General features: G+C 41.5%; 1 protein-coding gene across 6 annotated transcripts in view; it reads left to right on the top strand.

Moving 5' to 3' along the window:
• CUX1 (cut like homeobox 1) overlaps positions 1-17566 on the top strand; it is a 236915-nt gene that overhangs the window by 161291 nt on the left and 58058 nt on the right. For 2 of the 6 annotated variants that reach the window (XM_088530088.1, XM_088530086.1), the window contains exons 12-18: positions 3291-3349; positions 8418-8466; positions 9511-9607; positions 10713-11384; positions 12344-12409; positions 13770-13871; positions 16088-16914. In XM_088530088.1, coding sequence (XP_088386214.1) covers positions 3291-3349; positions 8418-8466; positions 9511-9607; positions 10713-11384; positions 12344-12409; positions 13770-13871; positions 16088-16914 — 1872 coding nt within the window. The remainder of the gene's footprint in view (positions 1-3290; positions 3350-8417; positions 8467-9510; positions 9608-10712; positions 11385-12343; positions 12410-13769; positions 13872-16087; positions 16915-17566) is intronic. The other 4 variants (XM_088530090.1, XM_088530089.1, XM_088530091.1 and 1 more) reach the window with 4 other exon arrangements.

The raw sequence follows: 17566 nt of genomic DNA, 5'->3' as shown, positions 1-17566 counted from the left end.
AACTGCTTCCCCAGTGACCCCTTTACCTCTGGCTTTACATTCTCCGTGCGCTCTTCCCCATGGTTTTGATCTATCAGTAAGCCTGAGAAATGCTTCCTGACATCTGTTCTGAATCCGCTTCCTGCAACTCCTGTCTCCTTCCTTGTTCTACCGTCTATGAGCTTCACATGGAAAAACACGATAAATTTATCTATTCCATTAAAGGCTTTACCATTTTTTAGGTTTTTATAGCCTGAGAGTTTTTGAAAGCAGGAGGCTGGTAGTACCCACTTAGCTAACTGTGGCGTGGGTAGCTGTTCTCTATCAGAATGATTTAATGTTGAGCCAAAACCCTTACAAATTGTCCCGATTCTGCCATCTTCTCGAGGATACTCGTTTTGCTCTGCTGTAGTGTACTTTATGTGGACAAATGTCTGGTGGGGATGAAATTCAAAGTGTTGCGTGCATTTTTTGCATGTTTTAGGACAACCTTGCAGAATTTTCATGAAAATTCAGCAGAGCAAAGAAAATCTATTCAGTTCCCATATTGATGGTATCAGTCTCTGCCCATCTGTCACCATGTGTGCACTACTCTTAATGAGGGAGAAGGAGCTGGCCTCATTTGGAGGGACAGATTTTTCTGGCTACCCCCATGTTATGGTTTGTTTGTTTTGGGTTTCTCTATTTTTTCTTTTTTTTTTCCCCATAAAGCCTGATAGAAAATATCTTGAGTCCTTGCACTTGACAGATTTTCTTGGAATAAAGCATGTTCCTGTTGAGGTCAGTATTAGTTTAGCCATTAACTTCAAAGGGAGTAGGATCATAGAAATGACAGAGCAACTCTTTGATTTTCATTTCGGTAATCTCCTTCCATTTTCTCATAGACTTGTCTGGCTAATGCTCTGTATTTAGGTTCTTGTTGATAGGGTCTGATGCAGTGACTCTATTGATAAAAGTTTTGGTCATTTCTACCCTGTTTCACCTTATTTGCTGCACTACAAAAAAATACTTAAAATACATTTTTTTTCGCCAGAGTGCTGGGAAAACCTGCGCCTGAGATGTGTTGCACAAAAAAAAAAAATCTCAGTGATGATGTGTCAACCCCATGTTTGATTATAGAGGAATTGCTTCCAAAATAACTAAGACTGTAATGGTTGCCTCCACAAAAAATGAATCATGGTTTCACAAATTAAAGCAATGTTCTCAGACCATATCTTGGGGGAATTCTTTAATACTCCATGACTTAATGAAACAATGCAGAAATACTTCAAAAATTATTGCTTCTTTATCTTCATCTGATCTGATAATCAAGATATGTCCTCTAGTAACAAGACTTTTCTAATTGTAATTCTGTTAACCCTTTGCTGCTGGAAGTTAGAGCTGCTAGTGCTGGTTAGCCAAGACGTACTTGGTTAATTAAGACACTTTTAATTTTTATGGGCTTTATCACTGAGAACTAACCTAAAATGTTACTCTCGTTGAGTGTTTTGACATATTAAACCCCTTAATACAACCCATGCTACTTTAACTAAGGAAATGCATTTTAATTTTTTATTGATAGGGTAATGATTATTTGATTTTTAAAAATAAGGGGGGGCCCAGTCTGTCTGTGCTTAAAAACTGTTGTTCCCTGGGTCAGTGAGTGCAAGATGATTCCTTAACGTGGGATATTTCCAAATTTATTATGTAGAAAAACCCTGGGTCCGTTCCTTCTGCCCGCAACCTCTGTGCGTTTTTGTGTTCTGGAGGACATCTGAATACACTGTGTTTTGTCTGAATTAACCAGGTTGATATTTAGTGCAAGAGATTAGTTCCTCCAGATTGTCTCACAGCTTGAACTTTTGTTTTACTCTGTTCTGTGCATTTTACGGGGTTCTTTGAGGCAATTACCATACTAATACATTTTAAAGCAGCCATTGACTGGGAAGATGCCAAGGGCCTAAATGATCTGCATATATACAGGCACTGCCTTCTCAGATGTTAGTTTGGGTTGTTTATTAAGAGTATATGTTAACGCAGATTTTCCATGGCAACAATTTCTATATTAGCTACTTGGCAATGATGGATGCGTGTGTAGTTTTTTTTTTTTTTTTTTTTTTAAATACTGTTCACAGTAAAATGCTGGAGGTTGCCATACTGTTACAGCAGCAACAAAGTGATTTTGTATCCCGAGCTTCATTCCATCAGTATCTTCTTTTTTTAAACAGTGGAGTTTTTTGTAGTTAAAATTTTCTGAAAATTGGGCATCGCATCTGCCTCCATAGTTACATTTATTTTACATTGACTTAAAAAGGAAAATCATTTTTTTTCTTCTCTATTTTATATCCGGCCCTACAAAAGGCTTTCTTATTAACGTATCTTTGCATAAGCAGCTAGTACATTAAACCAAGGGGTGTAGGGATTTTTTAATTCACCCTAGTGCACTGCTCCACAGCATAAAGGCCTGGAGCGGCTCTGCCCTAGGCCTGGCCGGGAGGGAAAACCCGAGGAGGCCTCTTGACAGCAGCACCTCCAGCCTGCGCATGACACTCGGAAAGCAGGAACGGGGGCTTCAGAAGGGCCACATAGCAGAGAGACCACCCTGTGACTGCCTTCAGGACAGGTAGCAGCCGCGAGGTCGCCTCTCCTGACGCTCCACCAAGTCGCGTGGTCGTCCTGGCTCCAACAGGGCCTTCCTGCCCGAGCAGAGAAACCCCCGGCGCAAACCAGCCCGGCCCCGGCCAGCACCGTAGCCCTCAACCCTGGTGCGTCGCTGTGTTTGAGGCCTCCTGCTACTGCCCTACGTGGCTGTGCAATAAGCAACATTTGAAAACGATCTGGTCCAGCTGTTTTGCTCGGGCCTGAGTTGTTGTCCAAGTCTTACACAGTCCAGGCTACAACAGCTTCTTCCATTTTTTTTCATTTTTTGTGTAGATAAGCTTATCAAGAACTGCCCTACTGAGAATACAGTATATGTTAAAGCATCCTTTTTATCACCTCCATTTATTGGTTTTGGAAAAATTCGAACCGCCCCTTTTTAATGCCTTTTTTCCCCCACCACAATCTCTTCATTGGATGCCTGATAGCGACGTTGCAAACAGCCAGACTGTGACCTTCTGAATTCTCTAGTGCTTGGCACTCTGTAGAAGGAGTGAGGTCTAATTGTGTTTGTGTTGAATTGGTTATAGTTTGTTTTCTAATATATGTAAATTACGTATGAGTCATTAACCCTCACTTGTGCACTGCTGTATATATGGAATAATTTAAAGATGATTTTGAGAGCCTGCAGAAAAGAAATCTAAATAATTAAATCCATGTTCTTTCTTTTAAAGCAACTGGAAGAAAAACTGAAAGGACAGGCTGATTATGAAGAGGTTAAGAAAGAATTAAAGTAAGTGTTAAATGCTTACATAATTTTTTCACAAACTTTAGTTTAACAATGCTTGTTAAATAAAGCCACAAATCTGTGTTCTTGGAACAATAAAGAATTCAGTCAAAACCACAAAGACAGGGAAATAAGGAGTCTTGGCTGAAACTGCATGCAGAACCAGTGCAACTGCTGTATCTGAGGGCCCTCCTGTTTTGTTGCAAGCCGCTATTGCAATAGGCAATAATGGCAATGGCCATGAAGAATGGGCTCTAAAATTATGGTTCACCAGAGTGAAAAGCTTGAAAATCTCTGGTATTTTAGACTGAGAACTCTTTACATGAAACTGTTGGTTGGGGTTTTCTAATATGGACCTTTGGCCACATTACCCATTCCTCTACTTCTGCCAGCTGTTGTCCTGCATTTACTGTTTTACGGCTTATTTTGTGGTATATTTTTGCTAATTTATGGTGGTTTCAAACTAATGTTGCAGCCTGTTCCTGATCCAAGGTTTTCTTAAGAGACTTGAAAGAGCCTCATTTGAAACCATAACAAGATAAACTGTCAGGTTCGGAAGAGATGATTTTTGAGTAGAAATATGTTTGTTGTCGATTTTTAAATAACTGCATCTCTTCTTTCCTCATTCTGCCATTTTCGTGTGTCTTTTAAGAAGATTGAGACAATGTTACCTGCCTTAATGAGGCATTTCAGATGAGCCTGGCGTCCTGTGCTTTAGTTGACAAGTCACTGGAGAATCAGCAAAGGCAGTTTGGTTTTGCAGGCCCAGGGACCCTTCCAGCCCCAGTGGTGCAGTCCTGCTTCACTGCCAGCTGCACCGCATGGCAGTGTAGGTGTATCTGGCAATAAAACAAAATGACTTGTCCATTTTCTTAATTGGTTACTGTACCTTAATTTGACTGGTCTTAATAAAAGCTAATACATTCCAGTGGCCCAGCTAAATTATATCTGTTTTCTCTCCTGACTTAAGTAAATGCAGCTTCAGATTTCAGCCAGTTTTTGCCCTCGTATTTAAGTAATGTATGTGAATTAGGCTGCAGCCATCAAATTCATGTCGTGAGTGTGTATGGGAATGTACTGAAACAGCAAATGAGTTTTAAATCCTGCCCGGTTTATTGCTTCTGCTTTAGGTATGAAACTCATTTGAAGCTCTGTATTCCTGGCAATACTGCCTTATATATATATATATATATATGTATATATATATGTAGACTAACATACACAAGGGAAGGGATGGATGGAAAGCCATGTGAAGTTATGCTGTAATAGTGTTAATATGGCTCTGCATTTTGGGAAAGCAGAATCCTGCCCGTCCTCTTGGACATCTCTTTATTGCAGGAACTGACAAATTTTTCCTGGATTTGTGAAAATTCAGATTGTTCTTGTTCCCGCTTTTATATTTCCTGATTTGCGGGTAGCATTTCTCACCTGGGAAGGCGGCTTTCCAAGCAGGGTGGATTTGGAGGCCCAGCCAGTGCACTTGGATGGGGCTCTGGAGTCTCTGCACTGTCCTGCTGGCTGCTGGGGGCTCCAGGCTCCATGTGTTACTCAGAGGATACTCTTGGATGGAGCCTGAAAGATCCCCAAAAAGGCTCCACGCTGTCCAAGGAGAAGGCAGGGAGGGAGTAGGAGCAGTTTCCTCTTACCTTCTGATTTACCAGACAGTGCATGGTCCTTTTTACAAGCAACTGGTTACTTGGAGCTACAGCACAGAGGTAATTTAGCATATTCTTATACAAAATCAATCAGGAGGAATTGCATCACCTTAACAATATTCCAATTCATATGAAATCTTAGCATCATGAACATCACAGGGTTTAGTTTGGCTGTTCCTGGACTCTGTATGAAAAGGAGTAATTTTCAAAACCCTCATTTAATTCCAGAGCAGCTACAGCACAGCCAGCAGCGATGCATGTTTCCTAAAGCCACGGTAAATACAGCCTCTAGCTGACTGTTGCTGACTATCAATTGTAGCCTTCTCATAGAGCTTGTAACAAATTTGAGACACGCATTGCTAAAAGAAGCCATTCCAAAGGGCCTTATGTTCTGGTGCAATCCAAAAGTGGAAGAATCACTCGTAAAACACCTAAGACCTCTATTTTCCTTAGGCTTCGCAAAGGTGTTACAGATACTCCAGAGTGAGGGATTATTAATAGCAGCCAACTTTTATCCTTGGAAGAGCTTCACGAGGTCTATATTGAGCACTAGGCCAGAAGATTGCCCAGCTCTCTGGGTTGACTTTTGTTCCAAATGGGTTTGAAACCTGGCTCTGAGATCAGAAAGCCCTGATTGTCCTTTCAGGCCTCTCTTGAGGAGTGTGGCAGGGCTGACCCTCCTGGCGTTGCAGCTGGCATCGTGGGAGGAGAATATTGAAACGTTCAATGCACGTTTTGATTTAGAACAAGGACTTCCAAGTCATCTTAGACATGCAGGTTTTAGTCACATGTTCATTCTTCTACAAAGCAGGTAACTGATCTTTATGAGCAGCAGATTGAGCCAAGGTCTCATGGGCAAAGATTCTTTTGGAATCCAAAGGGGACACATCTTACTCTCTCATTTGGAGAGTCATTTCTGGCTTTGTGTTGTTTAAACTTCACAGGAATTGAAAAACAAGCCTGTTGTACTGAGTAGTCCTCCAAGGGCAATTCAAGATGCCATTAACCTGCTTTTTAATATATTTTGCGTGGCAGAAGTATATGAAATTACCTCTGTAATTGCTAGAAGGCTATTTCAGGTGCCTTGAAATAGGCAAAGTTCACCAAGTTTGCAGCAGAGGTTTGAATTTGGGTTCAGGGTGCTCCAAGCAGCACAGTTCAAGCTCTCACTTGGTCCCAGGGGACAGTAACTGAACAGATTTGGTAGAAGGGCCCGTGCAAGCAGCAAGGCCAGGTTTTTACAGCCAAACCAGTGGTGCTGAAAACCCAATGTTCACACCCAATACGCTTAGGATGAGCTTGTAGTTCGGGCTAGTTTTAGCCTGGTTCTGTAGGGCGCACGTGAGCGGTCGGAGCTCATCGCGCGCTCCTCGGACAGTCCGCAGCTTCTGTCGGTTTAGTTCCGTCCAGAGGGGAGCCCAGTTCTGTGCTCCGAGACTGCTCTGCATGGCAAACCCAAGCGTGGTAAGTGGGGGTGACTGGGAGGTTGGCTTTGGACGTGTACGGCTGATCCGAATACGGGGATGAAGTAGAAACACCAGGGATTTTCCACGGAAAGTTTGCCACGCTGCCGTTACGGGTTGCTTTTTTCTTTAATGGAGATGAGTCTCCTCATTTGGCCATCATGAGGCAGTTCGTGGCCTTTTGCTAACCTCTCAGCAGTGGACATTCTGCAGAGTCCATGGCAGGGTGAACATTACGTTACTTTTCAGTACGTGGGTTTTTCCCAGGTATGTGTCTGTGCATTTGTCCTCCCCGACACCTTCTAGTCCTGGTGGGCAGAACTCTGCCTCTCAATAGGTGCCCCAAGCAACAACCCCAGGAATGGGTGGCAGCCTGGGTAAACGTGCCCATGGTGTCACTGTAATGTCACTGTCCTTAATAACCAAAGCCATTAGTAAGGAATGGCTCTGCTGGGCAGTTTGGCCGTTAATGGCAGAGCAGAGGCACTTCTGCAGGTAGGTGAACTGCTCTGCCCGGGCAAAGCAGAGAGGTCCTAACAGGGGGATGTTGTTGCTTGCCTCTTATGCAAAGCTCATTCTGCAGGGATTTCTGCTGGCAAAAAGTGCTGTCCAACAGTTATATTATGAAACCAGTGGCCTGAATTCTGTTTTATTAATTATTACATTTCTAAGAATGCCTGTCAGAATTAACACTGTGTGCAATGGGTAATGCACAGATGCAAAACAGATGAGGTTCTGCCTCAGGATTCCTTTTTTTTTTTTTTTTTTTTCCTCCCTCTTGGATTTGCTGTGACTTTGTGATCTCGAATGAGTCACTGAGATGAATGATTTCCAGAGGGGCAATTGATGGTACATCTAATTCTGGATTAATGCACAGATAGATTTATAGAAGTGCTGGACGCCAGGCGGTCTGAGGCAGCTCATGAGCACTGGGTTCCCCATTGACTCCTAGCAGCATCCAAAGCCACTTTACACATGTTAATACGGGCCTGCTGCTTTTTGTGACTCAATTTCCACATTTGTTACAGAATTGAACTCATTCTCCCCTGCCTCACAAAGTGCCTGGTACTTTACATATGAAAAACGCTCTATAAGCACTGTGTCTGCTTATGCATTTTTCTTCAACAAATGAACATCTTCACTGTACAGTGAGAAGCTGAAATCATTTCTGCCTTCAGTCTTAGGAATTTAACATCCTGCCTGCAGCAGGCCTATTATAATAAATATATATATATGGTAAGACAAAGCAAAGTAATAAGGTTGGATTCCTGAAAGATTCTCCTTTACCAGAGAATACTAGGCTAGCTTGAAGACTTTGAAGGGAGACATCCTTTGACCACTCACTATTTAAATAAATATTGACAATGAGACTATTGGATTCTTTTCATAATGTATTTATAAATATTTGGATCTGTCATATTTCTTAAGAAATACTGTGCCATTGTGTCTTCCCTTTGCCATAGAGCTAGAAGGTTATTAAAATGAAAAACTGCCTTTTAGCCTGTAGTGTCTTGGTCGGGAAGATTATTTGTGCATATTTTCCTTGATGTGTGAGCTGGTGTATTTTATATAAAGTACTGCAACTGCAATGGTGATTCCCCTGTTTTGTTGCTTTGTTACAACTTTTTCATTCCCTTCAAGCTTCACAGATAAATTTATATTGTCTCTGACAGCTTAAAATGTTATATCCTTATTAACCTTTAAATTTACGCTTTAAACTGGCCTGGTGGGATTGCATATGGAATGATTTAGATGACGCTTGAGAAAATTTTCTTCTCCAATAAGGAGTTTGAATAGTTATTCTATATTCATTATCAGATTGCATTACTGCAAGGAAAGTTGTTAAGGTATCACTTAGAGTGTTGCTGGAGAGTAGGAATTGTACTGTTAATGCTCATTAGTGGATTTATTATGAAAAGAAGAAACAGACAATAATTGTTTTTCTACCTTCCACAGTATATTGAAATCCATGGAGTTTGCACCATCTGAAAGCTCTGGTGCACAGGTACTGAATCTACTTTTGTTTTCTTACTTATTTCAGTAGTGTGGTTATTTTTTGTGCTACGATTCATTTGTGTAAGCTTGGGCAATTTCCTGTTGATCTGTGTAAGCTGTGAGCTCCTACATGTCCATAAGATATTGAGATATATGGCTGGATCTATGTTTTCCTGATTTTCCTATGTAAAAAGCTGAGCTGAACATTTTTGCCTGTTATTTTTTTAAGTGGTCAAGGACAAAGAATGATGTTTCAGCTGGTGTTTGGGTGTATAACCGTAATGCTGTGAAGCTGAGTCTTTTAAAAGATACTAGTGTTGGTTTAGAGCTATGCTGAAATGTGCATGTTTCTTGAACTGACAGGACACTGAGCAAGGATTTTAGCATTTTTAAATCTTTGTTAGCTTTGAATATAATGTTCACAAAAGAAAATAAACAAACCTCAGAGTACTGAGCAGTAAAAATCTCTGATATTCCAGTGAGTTAATCTCATTTAAGATCGAAGGTTGTGAATTAAATTCCTGCTTCTGAAATGTGAACTGAATATCAATATAGTAGGATTAATTTTCAGTGTGCTCTTTAATAGTCAAGGGTTAGATATTTAGTGGAAGGTAAATGGCATGTTTCCGTGGCTGACTTTATTTTTCAACAAACCGCTTATACTGAAACACAGCATTTCAAGAAAATGCTTAACTTTCGTCTGTTGACGTAGAAGAAATAATATAATCTTAACTCTTATTTTAATCAGATTAAAAGAAGTCTGCAGCTTTTAACTTGAAAGCATACCGGTGCCATTTTAAAAGGTGTAGCATTATGAAAATATTCCATTACACATCTCAAAATAATGCAAAATTGATGAATGATTAACAATGAAAATTAAACAGTATATCTGTGCTCACTGAGTGAGTCCTCCAAATATATGTATGATGAATTCCCCAGCCTCATTTGTAGCAAAAATGAGCCCTTTTTTTCCCCTATTCTGAGATCCTTTTTAGTGACTGAGTGAGTTTCTTAATGCTTTTGGAAATAAACCTCCCACTTTGATTTTCTTTAGGATGCATCTAAGCCCCTGGAGGTGCTGCTGCTGGAGAAGAACCGCTCCTTGCAGTCTGAGAACGCCACGCTGCGTATCACTAATAGTGACCTGAGTGGTAGGTTGACACAATTTTCCGCTATTATCGTTTATTTGGTACCTTGTAGAGGGAGGGAGGGCTGAATGGGAGATGAGAGCCTGAGCTAATGCATGGCAGAAAGACTAACAGGCGACAAGAGCACTGAATAAGGTTTGATTTCTGCTGTTTTATAGACCGGATAGTCAAAATAAAACTTGGAGACCTCAGAGACTCTTAAAGGTTAGAAGAGGGAGGCATTACAAGACGTACCAAGTGGTAGCGTTTGAGGTTGTCTTCTGTTTTGGGAACAAATTCATGCGTGGCACCAGAAGTCTCTTCCCCCACACACAATGTTATGCAAAATGTTTGCGTGTAGAACACAATAATCTTCCTGTCTGATACACTTAGATACACTACCCGCAGGTCAGTTTTGGAAAAACAAAATACTTTCTTTTTAGGGAAGTGTGTTTGCCGTTTAGTTTTCCTAATGTGGGCTTTTTACATTTTGTGTGCACATTTTTTAAATGGCAAGTCATGGAATTTCCAGATACTTTAATGCTTATGGTTTTTGCAGCTGGAAGAAAGTTAAAAGTTGCCACTGGCACTGGGATTACTGAATTCAGAAGTGTTTATGGCTTTAAACTGAGTGATCTTGGTGCATCCACCTAACGGTGATTTCTTTAATCAAATTGGTTTGTTCCAAAATGTAAATGTTTGCTGCATTTGGGTTCAGTCAGGTCCGATGAGTAATGTCTTGAATGAGAGACATCAAAGAGACTTACTGTCTGTAACTGAATTTATATTAAATGTATGACTGCACTTCATGTAATTGTTCTAGTTTTAATGTTTGTAAGGGGGATTCTCCAGGCTGCAACATACAAGAAAGGTGCAAACATGAAATGCATGTTGTTTGTTTTGGGGGCCTTGTTTGGCTTATTAAAATTTCAATTATTAAAAAAAAATGCAACAAAACAAACCAAAAAGAAAAACAAAACAAAACCAAAAAAGCAAAAGTCCCATCGCCACCTCATTGGCCCTTGTAAATCTGCACTTTTTTCCCTTTGCGGGGCAAACTTTGCATTTTTTATCTTGGTTTTTCCCTCTTTAATCCCCCATAATGCATTATGTTTGACCTTCCTTGTAGGGTCAGCCAGGAGAAAAGGGAAAGACCAGCCTGAGAGTCAGCGTCCTGCAACCTTGCCGGCCTCCCCTCCTTCTCAGTTGCTCCGCAACGCGGGGGAGCAGGCTTCCAATACTAATGGTACACACCAGTTCTCACCAACGGGTTTAAGTCAAGACTTTTTCAGCTCATCCCTGGCAAGCCCCAGCTTACCCCTGGCCTCCACAGGAAAATTTGCACTAAACTCTCTCCTCCAGCGACAGCTAATGCAGTCCTTCTACTCCAAGGCAATGCAGGAAGCAGGAAGCACAAGCATGATTTTTTCAACAGGTCCTTACAGCACAAACTCCATATCTTCCCAAAGTCCATTACAACAAAGTCCGGATGTAAATGGCATGGCCCCGTCTCCCAGCCAGTCAGAAAGTGCTGGGAGCATCTCTGAAGGCGAGGAGATAGACACGGCCGAAATTGCACGTCAGGTGAAAGAGCAGTTGATCAAGCACAATATTGGACAGCGGATATTTGGACATTATGTGTTGGGACTGTCTCAAGGGTCTGTGAGTGAGATACTAGCCCGGCCAAAGCCATGGAATAAACTGACTGTGAGAGGCAAGGAGCCATTTCATAAGATGAAGCAGTTCCTCTCAGACGAGCAGAACATCTTGGCGCTCCGCAGCATCCAGGGCAGACAAAGAGGTAAGCTCTCCTTGACTAAGGGGGTTTGTTATTTTTTCCGATTAGTTCCAAATATGAAAACCAGTGTGAGGTTCTGCATACGAGGCCGTTCATGCCTTGCCGTTGTTTTCACCACCATCAGACTTAAGGTGCAAAAAGTAGCTTTCTAGGCCTCATTTTCAGGACTGATGCAGGTTCGTATGTTTGTTGGCTTATGCTTTGTGTAGCTGCTTGTGTTGGTGAGGCAGAGGGAGCCTCAGGGACACCAAATCTGACATCAAGGTAGCCACGTGTCGGAGTGAAATATCAAGGGTCAGCAGCTACTAACAGTATCAGCCCTCTGAATTACCTGAAAATTTGTATTTGGGATTGTTTGCTGAGAACAGACTTTTGTTTTGACTTCTGCGTCTTTTCCAGAGAGCGTTGATAGAGGAGCATAGGTGAAGCATGATGACTAATTAAGAAAAAATCCTAATTTAAAGCAGCTTTGCGTATTTAAGTCAGTGATTTTAAGAAATAACATATGCATTTCATTGTGATTCATCTTAAGCAACACTGAGATTTACATTTAGAGAAACCGAAAAGTGAGTTGTTTACAGCCGAGAAATATTGGAAAGGACAGGCAGGATTTTCCTAGAGTTTGTTTAATTGGAAGCGAACACTGTTAGATTTATAATCTGCTCTTCCTTTTGATGATTGCACTTGAGGGGATTATCTGCCCATCTTTAACCTCTTCATTTTTGGTATCTCTAGGCATTTATTTATATCTGTCTAATCTCCTTTCCGAACGTAGCTGTAATCTTTATTAACAAATCAGCCGGCCTTGCTTCTCCCCAAGTAGGCAGCTCCCGGGCGCTCAGGCCTGGACGAGCCCCGCGCTCGCGCGGAGGGACCCGCTGCCGTCTCTCCATGTCGCGTAGCCCATGTCCCAGCAACCATCCCCTGATTGTTTTGTTCTTACCAAACTTGTTTTTCAACAGAGAATCCAGGCCAGAACCTGAACAGACTATTTCAGGAAGTACCGAAACGAAGAAATGGGTCTGAAGGTACGTCACAGGCAGGTGTTTTTCTTTGCAGTCCATACCTAGGGAGTGGAGTGTGCTTTTAGCTGTGTGTTTCCTTAAAATGGTGCAGTTTGATTCTGGCCTGGAATCTGATAGAAAAACAGACAGTAAGTATAAAACAAACCATGGGTTAGAAGAACACTTTGCTTTTTCTAATTCCACTGCCGCTGTACTAACTTAACCCTGTTTGGAGACTTTTTTTTGCACTCCCAAACTCAGTATGGATGCAGATAAAAAAAGAGAAGTGGTAGAAGAGGCTTTATAAAATCTCTACCAGCAAGTCTCCTGAAATGCTGTCTTTGCCGTTTTTGTGATTTTTAGAGCAAGAGAGGTGCACAATTCGGTGTAATTCCAACCTAAACAGCATACTGCTTCTGCTATACATTATCTATCTTTCTCCTCTTGGGGCTTTTGTTGGCAAATGCACTTTAAGATGCTGTTAGATTAGCGGGAGGCTTGCTTTAGTATGGTATATGGAACAGTCTGAGCAAACATAAGTGAAGGTTGGATCCATAAAGTATCAGTAAACAGGAAGTTTAAGCATTTTTCTTCATAATAGATTAATTGCAGAATTTTTCTTTTAGCAAGACAAGAAGAAAAAACAAATCCCTCCCCAAAAATCTGTAGTTATTTTGATTCCAGTCAGAAGCCATCTCGATCACTTACAAATGATAATTGCATAATGAACAGTTCGTTTAAGTGCAGTAGGTTTCAAAATCACAGGAATTTTCCCTCCATTTTTCTGTTAGTGGTAAAAAACCAAATAAGAAATAGCTATTAGCTGGAGAGCACTTCAGATAGTATCAGTACTTAAATGAATGTTTCTCTTAATGTATTAACCTCTAGAAAAGTAAAAATTATTTTTAATTTGTTTGGGGCTGAATATATACTCAACCTAGTTTCCCTACAAGCTAATGCAATTTTGAAGGATGGTTCCCGATCTAAGCTTTCTTCTTTTCCCCTCCAGTTCCTAACCCCTTTGTTTCCTCTCCTCCTCCATACAAAGGAAAAGTTAAAAAATAAAATAGACCTATATATGTTTTACTGGATAATAAATATATGACCACATAGTTCTTTTACTGGTAATGTTAGTGTTTTCATTGTCCCAGTGCAGCTAGTGAGCAGGCTTTTGTGTAAAGAGGGTATTTTTGCTTGATTATGTGAAGTTCTGTCTTGGTGTTAGGCAAATGCTGGTAAATGCCCGATGCAAAGTGTTGTCAGGTGGTTCTAGCAGTACATCAGTATGTGTTGTCTTTCCATTAAAACAAAACAGAAGAAAGTAAAAGGAAAAAAAGAAAAAAAAAGCTTTTCCCAGTGTCATTAGTTTTGTTTTCCTCCCCAGGTAATATAACCACAAGGATCCGAACCACAGAGACGGGCTCTGATGAAGCCATCAAATCCATTCTAGAACAAGCCAAAAGGGAGCTGCAAGTACAGAAAACAGGTACAGCCTCATTTTGCTTCCTGTTCCTTTTATTTCAGAGTTTAATTAAAACAATTATCATGAGCTTTCTGGTCAGTTAATTATAATCTTAAAACCTTGAGTGTAGGCCTGAGGAGGTGCTTCTTTTTTAGTGGAGATGTTTGTGCTCCCAGCGCAGCCCACGCGCTCGCAGTGCAAGGGGAGCTTTGCTGCGTGCGCTGCTCAGCCTGTCCTCACACGTGGCGAGAGGGAAACGCACGTTTCTGAGCCCCCTTTCCAGAGGGTGCAGAGCTCTTCCATCCCCAACGCTGCTGGACACTGCACTGGAGCATGCATCTTCCAGCAGTGCCCCGTGCACAGCGAGCAGCTCCTGCTTTCCCAGCTCCCCGGGCTAATTCCAGCCCCAGGGACAGCAGCCTGGGAGAGGGACAGGCTCCTCTCCTTCACTGCTATCTGAAGGTCACAACCGAGCCAGCAGTATCGGTCATATATTACCAGCTCATGCCGTACATCAGGCACTGAAATTATAGCAGAGACAAACTCCATCCTGACTTCTGCATGGCTGTATTTTGGTTATGGAACACAGGGAAGTAATTATTTTTCTGTGAATGGGCAGGCAAATTCAGATAGCATTTCCTTTCGGAAGAACATCATAAATGTTTAACAGCTTGGCCTGAGATAAGTTTAATTTCCTATTTTATGCTGTCAGGTAGCTAACGTTTCAACCTACTCCATAGCCCTCACGACTTGAAAACATTTTCCATGTTAGCTTTCCAAGAAGCTAATGCTGCTCTGTGCTTAGAAAGTCCTTTCTGTTATTTCGTTTTGTTTTGTTTTTTTTAAGTAAATGCTGATTTGCAGTTTTAGGTAGCCATCTCTCTGAAATGAAGCTAATCTCACAGCAAACTGTAAAAGGCTAGTCAATGTACCATTTAAATAAATAATACAACTTTATACAGTAATGATATATGGTCTTTATGCAGGAAAGTGCAAACTGCTCAGTGGCATATGTCCTTTGAGAAGCTCAGATTTTTTTTTTCAAATATTAGTTCAGCCTCAACCCCACCATGAGGCCAGTGGATAAAGCAAAAATGACAGTCCCACTGCCTTGCCTTTTTTTTTTTCTTCAAATTTTTAGGTTTTCATCTATTTTTATAGTGTGTAACAAGAAGAAAACTGTGGGTGGGGGGAAGCATCATATTACTAAAACAACATACAATATTTGAAACCTTATTTTACTGTGAGGCAACTTCTCATGGTCTGAGGGTCCCACACTTATCTAGGGCTTCACTCTTCCCAATCCTCAGTGAGTAGCTCTCAGAGAAATTGGTTTGCAAGTGCTAGAGACCTCAGTGGAGACGAATATGAATTGAAACAGAAGCCACGCTGCCAAAATCTTCCAACCCTGCAGAGAGAATTTTGCACCCACATCCCAGTTTTGTCTCACCCACCAACTGTTGGAAAACAGCCCTACAAACCAAAGGCACCCATGAAATACTTGAGATAGGTGTTATCTGTTCTGGAAAGGCCCATGGCTCCATTCTGGGACCTTCCCTTGATAAGGCCGGGAGAGGCAGCCAGGCGTCAACCTGATTTTTCTCAAGCTGTTTAATTCAGCAATGAGGATCATGGAACGAGAAAACAGGAAGCAGGAGCAGCTTTGCTTTGTCAAATTAAATAATGAAGTCTTTTACTAAATTTCTTCATTTGTTGTAGTTTTTGTATTATGTTTTTGGATTTAAAAGGATTCACTGTATTTATGTTGTCAAAGGGTACCGATGGGCTGTCCAGGTGGATGTAGCTGTATTTAGCTTGGAGTGCATGTTATCATTTGTTTGTGGGGATGAGAAGTGAAAGGTTAAATAATTTTGTAAACAAAACCATAAAAAGCTGTTGAGCTCCTGGGGGTGTGGGACGAAGAGCTTGATTTTTTTCAAAGGCATTTATTTGAAAATTATTGCCATGGTGGAAAACGTGCAAGTAGTGATAGACTTGTGCAGTTGAGTGTGTGTGTGCGAATGTCTAGTCCTTTGGCCACTGTGAAAATTTCCCAGGGCAGAACTTTGCAATTCTTACCCTATTTTAAAAAGCATACATCTTTGCTTAGTGAAACTGTCTCTGTCCCATTCAGAAATGTATTGCAGCCCCTTTTCTTACGGGGAAGTATTTACAGTATCACTTGTTGAATATAAAGCATATTCCTGTGTTGCATTTAGTCTTTTGGTTGTTTTTCATAGCTGAGCCGGCTCAGCCGCCTTCTGCATCTAGCAGTGGCAATTCTGATGATGCTATTCGATCCATTCTGCAACAAGCCCGACGTGAAATGGAGGCACAGCAGGCTGCCCTTGAACCTGCCTTAAAAACACCACCTTTATCTCAAGCTGACATTTCTATCCTGTCCCCCAAACTAGTATCTACACCTGCAATGTCTTCGGTTTCCAGCTTTTCTCCTTTGGCCATGTCCCTGAAGAAACATTCATCTGTCACTGATTCCAGTATCTCTGCATTGCAGAACCTCTCTGGGCTCAAAAAGGAGCCTCAGGAGGCACCTGGTTTAGAGCTTCATGGAATAAGTGATTCTGCCCAGGGTATGTTGAGGCATGTTAAGAATGAGTTGGGACGTGGTGGTGTTTGGAAGGACCATTGGTGGAATACTGTTCAGCATGAGAGAAGAAACACAGCTCTTCCCGAAGACCCCAAAGTTGAGGAAGCCAGTGTTGGAAAAGAAAAGGTCAGCAATCAGACTAGGCCAGATCGTAGCCAGCTTCAAGGACCATCTTCTTCGGAGTATTGGAAAGAGTGGCCAAACGCTGAATCTCCGTACTCCCAGAGTTCTGAGTTGAGCATGACTGGGGCAAGTCGCAGCGAGACGCCACAGAATAGCCCCCTCCCTTCATCCCCTATCGTGTCTTTGTCAAAGCCATCCAAACCTTCGGTTCCTCCACTGACACCCGAGCAGTATGAGATTTATATGTACCAGGAGGTGGATACGATAGAACTAACGCGTCAGGTCAAAGAAAAGCTAGCAAAGAATGGCATCTGCCAAAGGATCTTTGGGGAAAAGGTAAAGCACTGGTTCTCTCTTGTTACACCAGTATTTTGAATGTGCGCTAGGCTCCTTGTATCGATAAGAAACATAAATCTTAGCAAAATGTTTTTGCTTAGTATGTTAAGTGTTTTCAAAATAAGCTCACAAGGCAAAGTCTTAGTTTTCTTGTGTTTTGTGAATTGCATGGATTTTATTACAAGGACTGGCTTCAGTTGCTTGTGATTAGAAGTGGGGCCCCTGAGCTTAGAACCTTTGAAAGTTGGCGCAAATATTATCAAGACTCAGTATTTCATGATTAATGTACTGCATTCATGGAATATTTGAGTAATGCCATTGTCACGACTGGGAAGTCTTAAATTTGTTATATGTGAAGATTATGGACACGAGGGCATTTTCCCTTCTTTAATATTTGGAAATATGCACAAGGGTATTAAAAAAACACACACAAAAATCCCCTAGCCTCTCCTCAGTCTTAACTCCAGAATTCAATCCATGCCTTTGCCTGTTGTTCAGGATCTTAGTGTGTTTCCAGGCGTTTTAAGCAGTATTGAATTACAGATACTCCACTTAACATGAGTCTCCCTGCAGTTGTTGCATTCTGGGCTCTGAGCATTAAATACGTGGGAGCCTGGGGAGGTGATGGTTAGATGGAAGAGCACAGCAAACA

This window comes from Tinamus guttatus, unplaced genomic scaffold, assembly GCF_059628265.1.
Source record: "Tinamus guttatus ecotype Peru unplaced genomic scaffold, ASM5962826v1 Tinamus_guttatus_pri_ptg000356l, whole genome shotgun sequence".
In the NCBI taxonomy this organism is placed as follows: domain Eukaryota; kingdom Metazoa; phylum Chordata; class Aves; order Tinamiformes; family Tinamidae; genus Tinamus; species Tinamus guttatus.
Note: the sequence above shows the minus strand (reverse complement) of the source record. Positions and strands in the feature narration are given on the sequence as shown.